General features: G+C 57.1%; 1 protein-coding gene across 1 annotated transcript in view; it reads right to left on the bottom strand.

The window, feature by feature from the left end:
* Positions 1 to 13,374, bottom strand: part of HDAC7 (histone deacetylase 7) — a 38,055-nt gene that overhangs the window by 1,283 nt on the left and 23,398 nt on the right. The window contains 20 exon segments of the mRNA XM_030939889.1: positions 82 to 220; positions 1,377 to 1,461; positions 1,741 to 1,874; positions 2,623 to 2,741; positions 3,931 to 4,028; positions 4,265 to 4,384; positions 5,481 to 5,568; positions 5,743 to 5,798; positions 6,032 to 6,139; positions 7,464 to 7,513; positions 7,791 to 7,911; positions 8,076 to 8,209; positions 9,572 to 9,791; positions 10,972 to 11,145; positions 11,396 to 11,592; positions 11,799 to 11,979; positions 12,118 to 12,228; positions 12,417 to 12,440; positions 12,442 to 12,509; positions 13,239 to 13,364. Of these exon segments, the coding sequence (XP_030795749.1) occupies positions 82 to 220; positions 1,377 to 1,461; positions 1,741 to 1,874; positions 2,623 to 2,741; positions 3,931 to 4,028; positions 4,265 to 4,384; positions 5,481 to 5,568; positions 5,743 to 5,798; positions 6,032 to 6,139; positions 7,464 to 7,513; positions 7,791 to 7,911; positions 8,076 to 8,209; positions 9,572 to 9,791; positions 10,972 to 11,145; positions 11,396 to 11,592; positions 11,799 to 11,979; positions 12,118 to 12,228; positions 12,417 to 12,440; positions 12,442 to 12,509; positions 13,239 to 13,364 (2,353 nt within the window).

The following is a 13,374-nucleotide window of genomic DNA, read 5'->3' as shown; positions in this document are numbered from 1 at the left end:
ATAGGGGACCTGGGGTCTTCAAGCAGGGAAGAATGAAGCGGTGGAGAGGCTGTGGGCCCAGGGCGGGGGGTCTGGCATTACCTGTCTTCAGCCAGGATGCCCACAGAGAGGGATGCCAGTGCGGTCACTGCCTCCACTTCTTCTTTGTCAGCCCCTGGCACTCTAGGCACCCAGGAGTCTGGACAGGAGGCCAGGCGCTGCATGCAGCCCCAGTATTTACCTGGGGTAAGATGCCAGGTCAGAAAGGGTTGGAGAAAGCAAGCCCCCCAACACCATGTCCTAGACTGGATATTGAGGTTGGTGTCTCAGGCCCGGGGCCCCGGAGTAGCGGGCCTGTCCTCCACTTGGGGTTGGCTCTCCCACCTGCCCCTCTCCTCACTTCGCTCCCCCTCCCCCACAGCCTGACAGGGTAAGCAGAGTGGGTTCAACATGGCTGTGAGGGGGTCCTAGCAGGTGCCCAGCCTTTCTCTCATCCCCTGTGGCTGCAAGGCCACCTTTGACTCATTCCCCACAGGTGCGGGGCTCCTGAGAGCATCAGGAGGGCCTGCTTGCCTGCAGACAGGGTCTGTGTCACAGTGACCTCCCAGAGCCCCAAGCTCGGGCCTCCCACTTAAATGCAGCCCCCACCAGTGCTCAGCCCAGCACTCAGGAAAGCAGGGCCTGGGAGGTGGGAAGAACACGACGTGGGAGAGCTGACCGTCACCATGGCCGCTCTGCATGGGTGCCCAGGCCAGAAGAATGCTCCTCCTGCCTGCTGCTGTGAGGAACCATGTCCTGGAACCTGGCTCAGTGTGAGGGTACCCACCGTAAGAGGAATCAGACATGTGTTTACCATCATGGCTCCTGTACCTAGCCCTTGATATGGGAATCTATTTTATTCATTTTTATCCCTAGTATAGATTATGAGTCTTGACATAAGATGCTCAATAGATACTGAGATGAAGTTGAAAATTTAAAGTACTTTACAAATGTGGGGGTTATCCTAAGACCCAGCCCCCAAGCCAGCAGAGCTCCTGAGACCCCCGTGGCCAGGACTGAGGGGAGGGATGGGAACGAGGCCTTTTGGCAAACAAGGCCTGAGTGTTGCTGTTCACCTGGCCCTGGTCTAGGGCTGTAGCTAGAGATGGAGGCCAGTCACTACCTTGAGGGGCCACTGTCTACTGCGCCCTGCTGGCTCCATCGGGAAGGCTCAGAGGACACCCCCTCGCTCGGGGGGTGCTCACCATTGCTGCCTGGGTCATTCACAGGATCTTACTCCAGACCAACAGCAGGTCACCTGGCTGGCACTGGAAGCCCTAGGACTCTGGCCACGGGGGGCAGGGTACCACCAAGATCCTTCAGTCTGAGCTCAGTGAGTGTCCCATCTCCACACTTACTGTGCACCCGGATCACGGCCTCCAGAGAGCGGATGGCATTGAGGTTGGGTTTCTGTTTCCAGCCTTCTTCTGAAAGGGGATCCACCTATAGAAAACAGTACATCAGCCACCAGTCTCAGGGACCCACAGGCCCAGCGCACTCCCACCCCAGGGGCCCCGGCCTGCTAGCCACAAGCACACTCTACCGAGGCCAGGAGGCGCTGCCCGGACCTAACTCGGAACAGAGGCTTCCGCTTCGCCTACCTTGTTTCAGGCCTGGCCACTCCCACCCTGTCCCATCCCATCTGCCGCTCTTTGGGTAGTCCTGGGAGAGCCAGGCTAACCTGCCTGACAGAAACACGGATAGGGGAGGGAGATGGCTCACCTTGTTACCCAGAAGAGCAGCCACACAGGCCTCAGAGGCGTCACAGATGGCTGTGAGGTCATGGCCACCCTCCAAGGCCAGCACCACTGCACCTCCTGCCAGGTTCATCAGTTGCTGCGTCATGTACCCAAAACCTAGAGGTTGTGTGGGGAGAAATGGGAGGGGCGGGAGTGGAGAGGTGACCCCGTTCCCTACCCCTGTGGCTTCCCTGCTTGCTTCCTCCCTAATAAAGAATGACTCACATGTATCAATCACTATTTCCAAAGTGCTTTCACATTGAATGTCATGCAAAACCTACTAGTATGCTTCACTCAAGGCTCAGGGAGGTTAAGGGCCTTGGGAAAGGCCCCACAGCTAGTAGGCGGCAGCAAGGCAGGACTTGAACTTGGGTCATTGACTGGAGCCTGTGTCTTTTTCACTGAGCTGCACCCTCTCCTCTTTCTGTCCTGTGGGCCCTGTGGCCCAGTGGGCTGAGTGGGCGCCCTCTATTCTGAGAGTGCTGCTCCTCTCTCCCTTCCTCTGGAGGAGCTGCCAGCCCACCTGGAATCAACCCAGCTGGGGTGGGGAGTCCCATGGCTGAGCTTCCTGGAATTAAGCCTACTGGAATTAAGTCCCCATGAGTATGACCTGGTCAAGCCCTCTATGGTGAACCAGCCTGGTCCTGAGAAAGGGCCTGGGCTGTGCTCAGATCCCGGGGGCCAGCCGCCATACTCCAGTCCTCAGGCTGAAAGTACTGGGCTGGCCACTGCCACCTTCCCTTTCAGACTTGGGAGTGCCTCCCCACTCCCCGCACCACCTCCCTACTCCCCGCACCGCCTCCCCACTGCCCGCACCGCCTGGCTCTCAGTCCCTATATCTCCCCCTCAGCTGAGGCTCCCTTACATTTGGCAGAAACATGGTAGCCACCCAGTGGGGCTGGGTGACCCTCAGCAGCATCAAATCCAGCAGACACCAGGACTAGGTCTGGAGAGAACTCTCGGGCAATGGGCATCACGACTGTCCTGTGAGATCACAAGAAGTGGTGATCATCATACTGTGCAGGGTTGCCAGGGGCGGTTCTGCCAGCGTTGCAGTGGGGCACCCTGTTCTTAGGCCTCCAAGGCTCCCAGTGCCCCAGAACAACTGGCAGATTTCTCTGACCTCCTTGATCTTGGCTGGCCACCCATGTCCCTGGCACACACACCCTGGACTCAGCCCCCTAGGGGACTTAACTAGCAAAAGGCAGAAAGGAGCCAAGGATGGGGCACCAGAGAGAATGAAAGAGGAGTGTGTGTGCACGGAAGCATCTGTGGGGTGCAGTGGCCTGAGCCACAGGGAAAGGGTAATCTCACGGCCTTGCAGAGATGGACTCAGGTCATGAGGCTTCAGGGACTAGAAATGCTCAGTCCTTTGGACTGAGTTGACCACACCCAGCTACTCACTACTTGAGAGCTAGTCCTCTGAGGTCCTGGGCCACCTGGCTACATTCTCTCCATCCTCTCCCTCTTCCAGCTAGGTCCTCTGAGGTCCTGGGCCACCTGGCTACATTCTCTCCATCCTCTCCCTCTTCCAGCCCTCCCCCACAACTGCCTCCCTCTACCCTGATCCAACTCTGGGGTCTGCTTGGGTGTTCTTCATAGCCCTGGGCTCTGAGAAGACTCCAGGAACTCCAGCCCAGGGCTCTCATAGAATTAGCTGTCATGGATATAACTCCAGAAAAGTGTTTGAAGATCCATTTCCAGAATTCTCTTTTCCCAAATGGAGTGCAGGGACCCCAGTGTGAAATATATAAGGTCTCCTGAACAAATCCCAAAGGCCCTCTTCCAGAATGACTTTTTTTAAGTTACTCCCCCAATATGGACATTATCTGCTTTCTCTCTTTCTCCACAATTTAAATGTCTGCTCTTCTGCTCAAAGCCCACCTCCTGCAGGCAGCCTTCTCTGACTAAATGTGCCAGCTCTGCTCACTCCACTGCCCATCTGCCAGCAATCAGTTTGACATTGGCTCTTGGTAATGTATGCCTTTGCAAAGCACGCTTTGACTTTTGCGTTCTTCTCTCTGTGTGTCCTATTCTCACTAGTGTTCACCTACAATGTCTAGGAACTGGTGGGGACAGGCTGACAATCCAACTGATCACCTCCACCCTGGTGCTCTTGGGAGAACGGACAGGAGAGGGTGGCCTTGCCCCTCTGGGCCCCCAGAGCACATACCTGAAAGCAGCCAGGTACTCAGGATCCCCCATGGGGGGATCCAGACCTCCAGTCCAGGCCACATTGACATTGAAGCCCTCACCGCTGCCAGCCCCTACCTGGAAAGTAGGAGGCAAGAGAGACATGAGGACAGCAGAGTCCCAGAAGGGGAACACCAGCTTGTTAGAGCTGCCACCCCAGCTCATCCAGACTCCTCATTTCCAGATAGGGAAGTTGAGGATCAGAGAGGCTCAGCAGTCTACCCAGGATCACACAGCTCATCATGACAGAGACAGAGTAAGTGCCAGGAGGAGAGTCAATGCGGCTGGAGGATGTGGCTCTGACATGCGGTTACCTCATCCACAGCCCCACTCCCCGGGAAGAAGTTGCCATCGTCATGGCGATGCAGGGAGATGTAGAGCACACTGGGGTCTTGGTAGAAGGTTTGCTGGGTGCCGTTGCCATGGTGCACGTCCTGTGTAGGGAGATGGGCAGTGATTAGGGAAGGCAGAGAGACGGAGGCCAGGACAGATTAGAAGGGTTTCAAGGTCAGTGGCCATTCTGAGGTCAGGACCCTAGACTGGGGATCAGGAACCTGGGGTTCCTAGAGCCACATGGTTGAGTGGCCCCACGTAATCCACTGCCCAGCTCTGAACCTCGGCCTCTCTGTGCTGGACAGGGCTGGCTGTAATATAAGATCCTGAAGGAGAGGAGGTGTCCCAATCTCAGGCCAGCCCACCTGAGAGAGTAACTGTGTGGACATGGGGTTAGTGGCAAGGAGAGGGAAGGGTTCAGGGTGACACACATCAGGAACCACTCTGTCTTGCATAAAGTCATGAAGTTATGAGGCGATCAGAAACCAAGCTCGGTTACAGAGTGGCAGGTACCCGAGGCCCAGCCCCATCCCTCTTAGGGAAAGCTGGGCCCTACACTTGACTCACAGGACCACGCGGGGACTCAAGTGTGCAAAGGTCCTCCACTGTTCTCAACATCTGCTTAGAAATGTCTCTTTCACAGCTGTCAGTGCAGAAGGGACATAGCTTAGCAGTTAAATGCAAGCACTCTAGAGCTAACCGGGCTGGGTTCAAATCCATCTCATGACTTACGAATGACTGTGTGTGAGTTACTTAATCTCTCTGTGCTCACTTTGATCTGTAAAGTGGGTTATAGTCAGGATTAAATCTATCATGTGTAAAACCATCAGTGTCTGGATGTAATTAGTGGTGTACTGATGTTATCTGCTATTATTCTTATCATCACTACCTGTACAGGAAATGCAGGAATTACTAGATCTGCCAAAAGAAGCCAATAGAGGTCAAAAGACAACACTCAAATGACAGCTCCTACCCATCGCGGGGGTTTGCGAGGGCTGAATGCGTTCACACACCATCCCCTCTAGGCCTCCCAACTGTGATGTGGGTGTTATCTTCACTCAAGTTTTATACAAGGGGAAACTGAGGCTCAGAGAGGCTACTGCAGAACTAAGACATGAAGCCATATCTCTTAACATCAGGCTCAGGGCTTTTCCCCCAGGGCTCTCGAATCAGAGGGTGCTACGAACAGGCACCTACCCAGTCTACAATGAGGATCTTGCTAGCCTTGCTCTGCTGTTGCAGCTGCCGGCAGGCGATGGCCACTGAGTTGAAGAAGCAGAAGCCCCTGGAAGGAGAGACAGTTCCTGCCAGCCCATTCTCCCGACATGCCCTCACCTCCCCAGGCCCCTGGGTTGGCCCAGCCTGAGAAAGCTCAGGGAAGAAGAAAGAATGTCCCTAAAGGAAGTTCCTGGGGGCTTGCCCCCCACCTCATCCCACCCAGGTCTTCCCCTAGCCTTACATGGCTGTTGAATGATCTGCATGGTGTCCTGGGGGCCGCACCACAGCGAAACCATTCTGCAAAAGAAAGAATGCTTGTCAATCAACAGACAGCTCTCTCCCACAGCTGCATGAACGTACCCCAACAGTTTAAATCTCAACCTGGTCCCCAGAGCCCTCAATTTCCCCTCGAACACCCTGTGGCAATTTCTAAGATGAACGCAATGCCTGGGGTTCTGGGCCTACATTCCCCACTACCCCACTCTGCTGCCTCCTTTGTGGTGTGCTCACCTTCAACCCAAACCTCCTACCTTCAGCTCACGAGAAGCCACTTTGAAGGCGAGGTCAGTGACACTGCCAGCGGCCCAGCGGGCTGCATTGGAGGAATGCAGCTCATTCCAGATGGTGTCAGTGTCCACCTGCGGGAGCCAGAGTCAGGGCCCGCATCATCCAAGGCTTCACACAGGAGCCAGGGCCCAAGGGGGCGGTCCCCACCCCACGGCCAGGACCCCAGGGGCAGGGAGCTGGGCAGACAGTGCTGCCTCCCCAGTGCCCCACCGCCCAAAGGCAAGGCCTCCTGTGTCCCCCAATCCCAGCATGACTTTTTCCCAGCTTAAGTCCCAGCACCAGCCCATTATCTGGCCAGCACTCTGCTGGCAGCATCACGCCTGCCTCCCCGGTCAGGGGAGGGGGCATGGCGTTACCTGGGCGGGACTTGGGGTTTGGGCCGGGAGGGGGTTTTAAGCCCCAGCTGACTCTGCTCAGGCCCTGCGGGACGGTCGGAGCTGGAGGGGCCGTCTGCACCACTGTCTTCCACTCAGGGCCCCTAGCCCAGGCTGGGAGGCCCCCCAAACCCAGTCCCTGGGCCTCAAGGCTAGGGAGGGGCCGGGGGGCATGATGGGGAGATGGGAAGGGCGAGGCAGACCAAGAGAGGCGAAGAAGGCAGAGAGAGTCGCAAGAGGCTGGAGAAAGAGAGAGAGAGGGAAAGACAGAGAGGGAGAGGAGGGAGGAGAAAACAGAAGCAACAACAGTTGGAAAAACCAGAAAGTGGCAAGAAATGAGAAGTTGTGAACAGGGCACTGACTGCCTCCCAAAGTCCCCCACCAGCTACAGCTCCCACTTTCCCTCCAGAATGAGGCCTCCATCCCCTGCCTCTACACACCTTGCTTGAGAAACTACTGCAGAGATAGTGTTAGGTGAGGAGAGCTGAGCCAGAGGGGGCGGGAAGCTCCCTTCACAAAGGGGTGAGGACTGAGGAAGCAAAGCTCATGAGTTTGGGGCTGTGTCCCGGAGTAGGAAAGTGCTGGGATCGCCAAGGACACTGGAAGCACCACCGTGACGTCACGCCAGGCAGCCCAAGGTCTGGGGACCAGGCTGAGGTACCCCACTTCAGAGCAGACAGAGCAGCCTGGCGGCCAGTGCCCAATCCTGGGGGTCTCTTAAGGGAGAGATGATCCTAAGCCCCAACCTTGGCCCTGCTCCTGAAACCTCACTCAACATCTACCAGACACCTTCTAAGGGCGAGGCTTAGGCTGGGCTCCGCATTCGGAGGACACTGTGGGTCCGAGACACGCCTGTCCAAAAGGAGCTTCCTGCTGCAGAGGGTACCTCAGGAAGTCCCTGGCCCACCCTGTCTGGCAGAACCACAACAAGCAGAGGTTCTGCAGGGGTTGGGCCTGGGAGAACCACAGGGAGGAGAGCTGAGAGCCCTGGCAATGCCCCGAGACCCTAGGGCACACTTACCCCAACCCCACCACAGGGCAGCATCACAAACATCCGCTGTGCCAGGAGCCCTGCGAGGAGAGGCCCAGCCCGCGTCAGCGTGAATACTCTCAGCCTTTGGCCCAATAGGGAGCAGGGAACCCAGATAGCAGGGCTGGGTGAGTATTGGGGGAGAGAAATATGGAAGGGAGAGGTGGAGGTGGGCTGCGGAGGGGCTCGGCAGCAAGCTGGAGTAGGGATGTCCAGGGAGTGGGAGGAGGCCAGCTGGGCGGGCAGAGCCAAGACAGGAGTGCATGGGAGCTGGGTGAGGTGAGCGCACACGGGGAGACAGGGCCACTAGGCCCTTACCTGCCAGCTTCCCGTTGTCCAGTTTGAGGCGGCTGAGCGGGTTGGTGCCGTAGAGAAGCACGTGCCGCTCAGAGTGGACCGACTGCAGCTCCTCCAGGGAGGCTTTCCGGCCTCGGAGACACTGAAAAGGGGACCACAGAGCTCTGAGCCCATGCTCGCCCCTTCCCTCCCATCACCACCAGCTCATGTGCCCCTCATCTCTCATGGGCCCCAGGGCCCCCCACCCCTCCCCTCCCATGACTCCTCCCTCCACCCATTCCTCGGGCCCCACCAGCACCTCCTCACCTCACACTGGCTCCGGAGTCCCCGCTCCTGCAGCCGGGACCAGATGCTCTGGATGCGGCCGGCATGCTCCGGGTGCCTGCTGTTGTCACCGCAGGAGCACTGGTGCTTCAGCATGACCGAGTCATAGATCAGCCCTGCGGGAGCAAGGGTCAGAGCGGGGACCCAGGGAGTCCTCACGCCCCATGGCCTTGGCTGCAGAGAAAATGCCAGCACCGCCACAGCAGGCACCCACACGGAGCCGGGCAGGCACACACCCCTCACACTCACACAGGCCTGCATTTCATCCTGCCCCCTGCCCCAGCCCCAGCCCCTCACACCTGTCCACACACGCCCAGACACTTGCCCAGGTGGCGGCAGCCAACACACCGACACAGCTCCAGCCAACACGGCTGCCACAGAGCCATGGCCTTCCCACATGCGGACACGACTGCTGGGTGGCCCAGCACTCGAGGGCCCAGCATCAGGCACTCAAGTGCTCAGAGCAAAGCATGAAGTCGAGGTCTAATGTACAGCATCTCACATGGGTGTCATGAACCCAGAGAGGTTACCAAGGGGTGTTGGGAGGGGAAAGAATTCCTAGGAAACCCCAAAACCGGGAGCTAAGAAGCCCACAATGACACTGGACCTTGTGATAAGACAAATCCAGCTTTGGAGAAGTGACTATTTCAGTCTGACCCATGGGAAGTCTTCAGAGGAGGGACCTGTGCATTGCGGGTGGGAGGGTCAATTTCTGTGCGTCTAGGACAGTAACAACTGTCAAAATGCTCACACCATGTGACCCAGGAATGCTACTCCTTTAGAGTGAACCTTGGGAAATAATCCCAAGCATGAGGAAAGATTTATGCATAAGGAAATTCAAATAAACTGTAATCTAAATGTCTAACTGATAAGGAATCCCTCAGTAAAAATAAAATACAATGATGAAATACTACGAGACTCTCAGTTTTAAAGACTAATTATGCCAAGAAGCATTCATAATATGTTAACTAAGTAGGATACAAAACGTAGTTCATGTGTTCATGGCATCTGCACATGTACATATGGCCAGAACAAAGCCTGGACTGAAATACAGCAGAATTTCAGAGGCGTTACTTCTGGGTGGTGGGATACTGGTTGGTGATTTTTCTTTTCTTCTTAGGTTTTTCTGTACTCTTCAAAATGTCTAAAATACTTCTGAGCTCTTTTTACAAGCAGAGCAAACAATAATAAATATCATTTTTAAAAGGTCTGAGTGCATTGGCAGGAGACTGGAATTCTTATCCTGGCTTGACTACCACTTGCTATTTGACCACAGGCTTTGTCACCTTAGATTTCCTTGGTCTTCAAAGGGGAAATGCAATAACCAGCTGTTCCATGTGCTCCATGGGTACTGCGTGGGCCTAACAAGGCTAAGCGCTCTGTGGCCTCTAAAAACGTCCCAAGTGACACCACGACACCCACATGGACTCGTGCAGCCGAGCCCCTCCCTCCACCTGCCACCCTCCTCCTGGTCTCACCTGTGGTGAAGGGCAGGGTCCTGGCAGGGGTCTCTGAGCTGGAGAGGACTCGGGCCTGGCTGGCAGGTTCTGGGGCTGACAGTGAGGCAGGTGCGGCTGGGGAAGACTGAGCCCGGGACAGAGGCCGGTGCCCACCCTGAGCCAGAGGAAGCAGCACAGTGTCCCCGGTGCTGCCCCGGGGGAGCCGCCCAGCCAGTCGCTGCTGTTCCCAGAGCAACACCTAGGGGAAAGATGAGGCCTTGGTCTCCAGTGCCTCAGGGTCCTGCTCCCTCTACTTCTGCCTGAGATCTCGGGAACTGCCAAGCAGGCCCCTTTCCTAGAGAGATTCCAGGATAAACCTAGAACTGCTGTCCAGTGGGGCTCTGGCCTTTGACTCTCTAAGCCCCCTGACCCCTGCAGCCCCCTGAAAGGCTTGCACCCCAGACTAACCACTCATTCCATCAGAGCTCCCCGGGCCCTTGGGACTCCAAAGCCAGGAAGCAGGGGAGGGGCACTGGATCTTGCGCTGACCAGGATGTCCTCATCTCCTGGACTGTGTAACTGCTCAAGAACATGTATGTGGCCTGTCATCATGTGTTACAGATTGAATTATGTTCCCCACCCTCAAATTTATATGCTGAAGTCCCAACCCCCAGTACCTCTAAACATGACCTTATTCAGAGATAGGGTCTTCACAAACAGAAGTAATCAAATTAAAATGAGGTCGTTAGGGTGGGCTTAACCCAGTATGACTGTTGTCCTTATAGGAAGAGGAAATCTGAACAGACACACACAGAGGGAAACCACGTGAAGCCACAGGAAGAAGATGACCATCCACAAGCCAAGGAGAGAGACCTGGAACAGCCCCTGCCCTCACACTCACAGCCACGAGAAGGAATCAACTCTACCAACACCTCAATTTCAACTTCCAGCCTCCAGAACTGTGAGACGGTAAATGCCTGCTGTTTAAGGCACCCAGCCTATAGCACATATCCCAACAGCTCTGGCAAGCTAATGCACTGGGTCCTGATTCCCACAGTGAGAGCATTCTGCTGGGCATGCTGGAGCCTGGCTGCATTCCACCTCTGGCCCTAGCCACCTTTCTGGAAAGAGGGAGACATACCAGGGCAGGAGTGTGTGTGGCTCCAGGAAAGGCCAGACTCCCTGCTGGAAAAGGGACATGCTTCACCTGAGACTGGCAAGCTGTTGTGTATATGTGTATATGGGTGTGTGAGTGTGCATACGTGTGTGTGTGTGCCTACACCTTGGTGTGGATCCAGTACCCAGGATCTTATAGGACAACCATGGGTCCTAGAGCTGCCTCTTGCACTAATGTCGTATCTCCCTCCCTTCCCCATCTTATGCCAGGCGCCAGAGTCTTCTGAGGACGCTTTCTGAGGGTCAGGTGGGGACTGCCATACCTGGGGGTGCTGCTGGAGAGGAGCAGGGCCTCTGGCCTCAGGCTGCCCATGGCTCAGCTCCCTGTGCTCCAGGCCATCGTCTACCACCTGGCCCGGTCCCCCACCATCTGTCTCCAGGTCTTCAGCCGAAGGTATCTGCCGCAGCCGGGGCTTCTCACTCGGTTTGGCTGACCTCTGGGGAGGGGAGACCCCTGGCTGAGAAGCCATGGTGGAGCGAGGGGCATGGGGTGGGAGGTAGTGCGGTGGGCCAGGCAGCAATCATCTTGCTAGGACTCCAGCTGCCATGCAGCTCTGGGTTCCCAGAAGTCACATCCCCTTCTTTTGTCCTCCAGGTCCCTGCCCTTTCTAAGTACCCCTCTTCTTTCAGCCCCTAAGGTCCCAGTTAAGCACCCCCTCAACACCTCCACTACCCAATTCCTCTCACCTTGATCACCTGGACGTGAGTTTTGAGCTGCTCCAGGCGGGGCTGCATGGGGCCCAGCGGTGGGGGAGCGGTGGCACTGGGGGGCAGGGGCTCTGAGCGAGTCCGGCTCAGTGGCCAGTGGAGACCTGACCCGGAGAGCCGCTCGGTGGTCATTAAGGACTGGGCAAAGTGGAAGGGCAAGGGCCCAAGCCCGGGCACTGGAAAGAATCGGGGGATGGAATAAGGAGGGAACCACAGGGAGCAATGGAAGGAAGTGAGGGTATAGGGTGGGGAGCCAGGGTGCAGCAGGGCGATGCACAGGACAGGGGGACAGAGATGGGGAGGAAGGATGGGCCCATCCCAAGCTGGGCCCTCAGCAGGATGCAGGGACCCAGCCCCTTCCCTAGAGAAGCAGCAGACTCACCAGTCAGCAGCGGGGCATGAGAGCCTGAGGGGTCCAGGAGGAGAATGGGCTGCAGGCGAGAGGGCAAAGTGCCCCCAGCCTCGGGCTCCAGGCCATGGGGCAGGAAGAGGGGAGTGTGGGGGCTCCCCAGGATCGGCCCCCGAGGGCCCAGAGTCGGATGGGTCCTGCGGTCACTGTCAGCCTGGGGGAGAGGCGGGAGAAGTCATGGGGAAGAAGATTCCAGCAGAGAACAGTGAAGGTGTTGGGGTGAGGCAGCAGGAAAAGGGAGTGAAAGAAGCTGCGGGGGCTTGGAGTGGGGGTGGGCACCCCAGCCACTCACCCTGGCAGGGGCGGGCAGCCCCAGCGTGATTGCGGGCAGCAAGGACAATGTCGGCAAGGCGAACGGGGCCAGAGAAGTCTCCTGCAGCCGCAGCCGCTGGCCCAAGAGCGCCTGCCATAGGGAGCAGGGCGAGGGTCACCGGTCCCAGACCTCTACCCCAGCGCACCTTCCCCAGAACACCCAGGAGGCTCTGAGGGGCTGCCCAGACCCTGCAGCCCCAGCCTGGGTAGGGCCGCTTGCTGGAAGAAGGCTGAGCCTCAGAACTGCCCCAGGAGAGCCCAGTCTCAGCAAGGCCTTACCTCCGAGCCCAGGATGGGATTGGGGACCGTGCTCGCTGTCATTGGGGGAGCTGCACCCTGACGCAGGCGTGCTGCTACTACTTGGGGAGGAGTCTGAGGGTTGGGGAGAGAGGGAAATGCAGTCAGAGGCCAGGGTGGGCAGGAGGGTATAGCCAGGCCACCTGGTGCAGGAGACCCAGGAGCAGCCCCTTCCTTAACGGGCACCTTTGCTTCCTGCTTTCCTTTTTTTTCTTTTTTCTTTTTTTTTTGAGACGGACTCTTGCTCTGTTTCCCAGGCTGGAGTGCAATGGCATGATCCCAGCTCACTGCAACCTCCACCTCCTGGGTTCAAGCGATTCTCCTGGCTCAACCTACCAAGTAGCTGGGACTACAGGCATGCACCACCATGCCCGGCTAATTTTTGTATTTTTAGTAGAGACAGGGTTTCACCATGTTGGCCAGGTTGGTCTCAAACTCTTAACCTCAGGTAATCAACCTGCCTCGGCCTCCCAAAGTGCTGGGATTATAGGCGTGAGCCACCGCGCCTGGCCTCCTGCTTTCTTCCCATAAGAGCAGGAGGAAGGCAGGCCACCTTTGGCCTACAGAACCTCTGCACAATTTTTTGAAGGGTGTCCCCTTTTCTGGGAGATGTCACCTTAGCTAACAGAGCAGGGACTGGGTTTCAGCCCCAGTCCCGTGCTTCGGCAAGTGTGTGGGACACCTCCATACAACCATGCATGGCAGTCCTAAGGAGGGGACCCCTGTCTAGGTGGGGCCTGACCCAAAGGGACAAGACCAGCCAGGTTTGAGGATGGCAACTGCACCCGCTCAGCCGGCCCTCACCTCCGAGGGTCTCTGCAGGCCGCCGCCGGAGGCTGGGGGGCGCACTTTCCTTTCGGAGCAGTGGATTCTTCCTCCGCTCCAGGGACTTCTTGGGCTTATAGCGCAGCTTCAGGTTGGGCTCAGAGACTGCAGGGAG

This window comes from Rhinopithecus roxellana, chromosome 10, assembly GCF_007565055.1.
Source record: "Rhinopithecus roxellana isolate Shanxi Qingling chromosome 10, ASM756505v1, whole genome shotgun sequence".
NCBI lineage: Eukaryota > Metazoa > Chordata > Mammalia > Primates > Cercopithecidae > Rhinopithecus > Rhinopithecus roxellana.
This window is presented reverse-complemented; position numbering and strand designations above follow the sequence as displayed.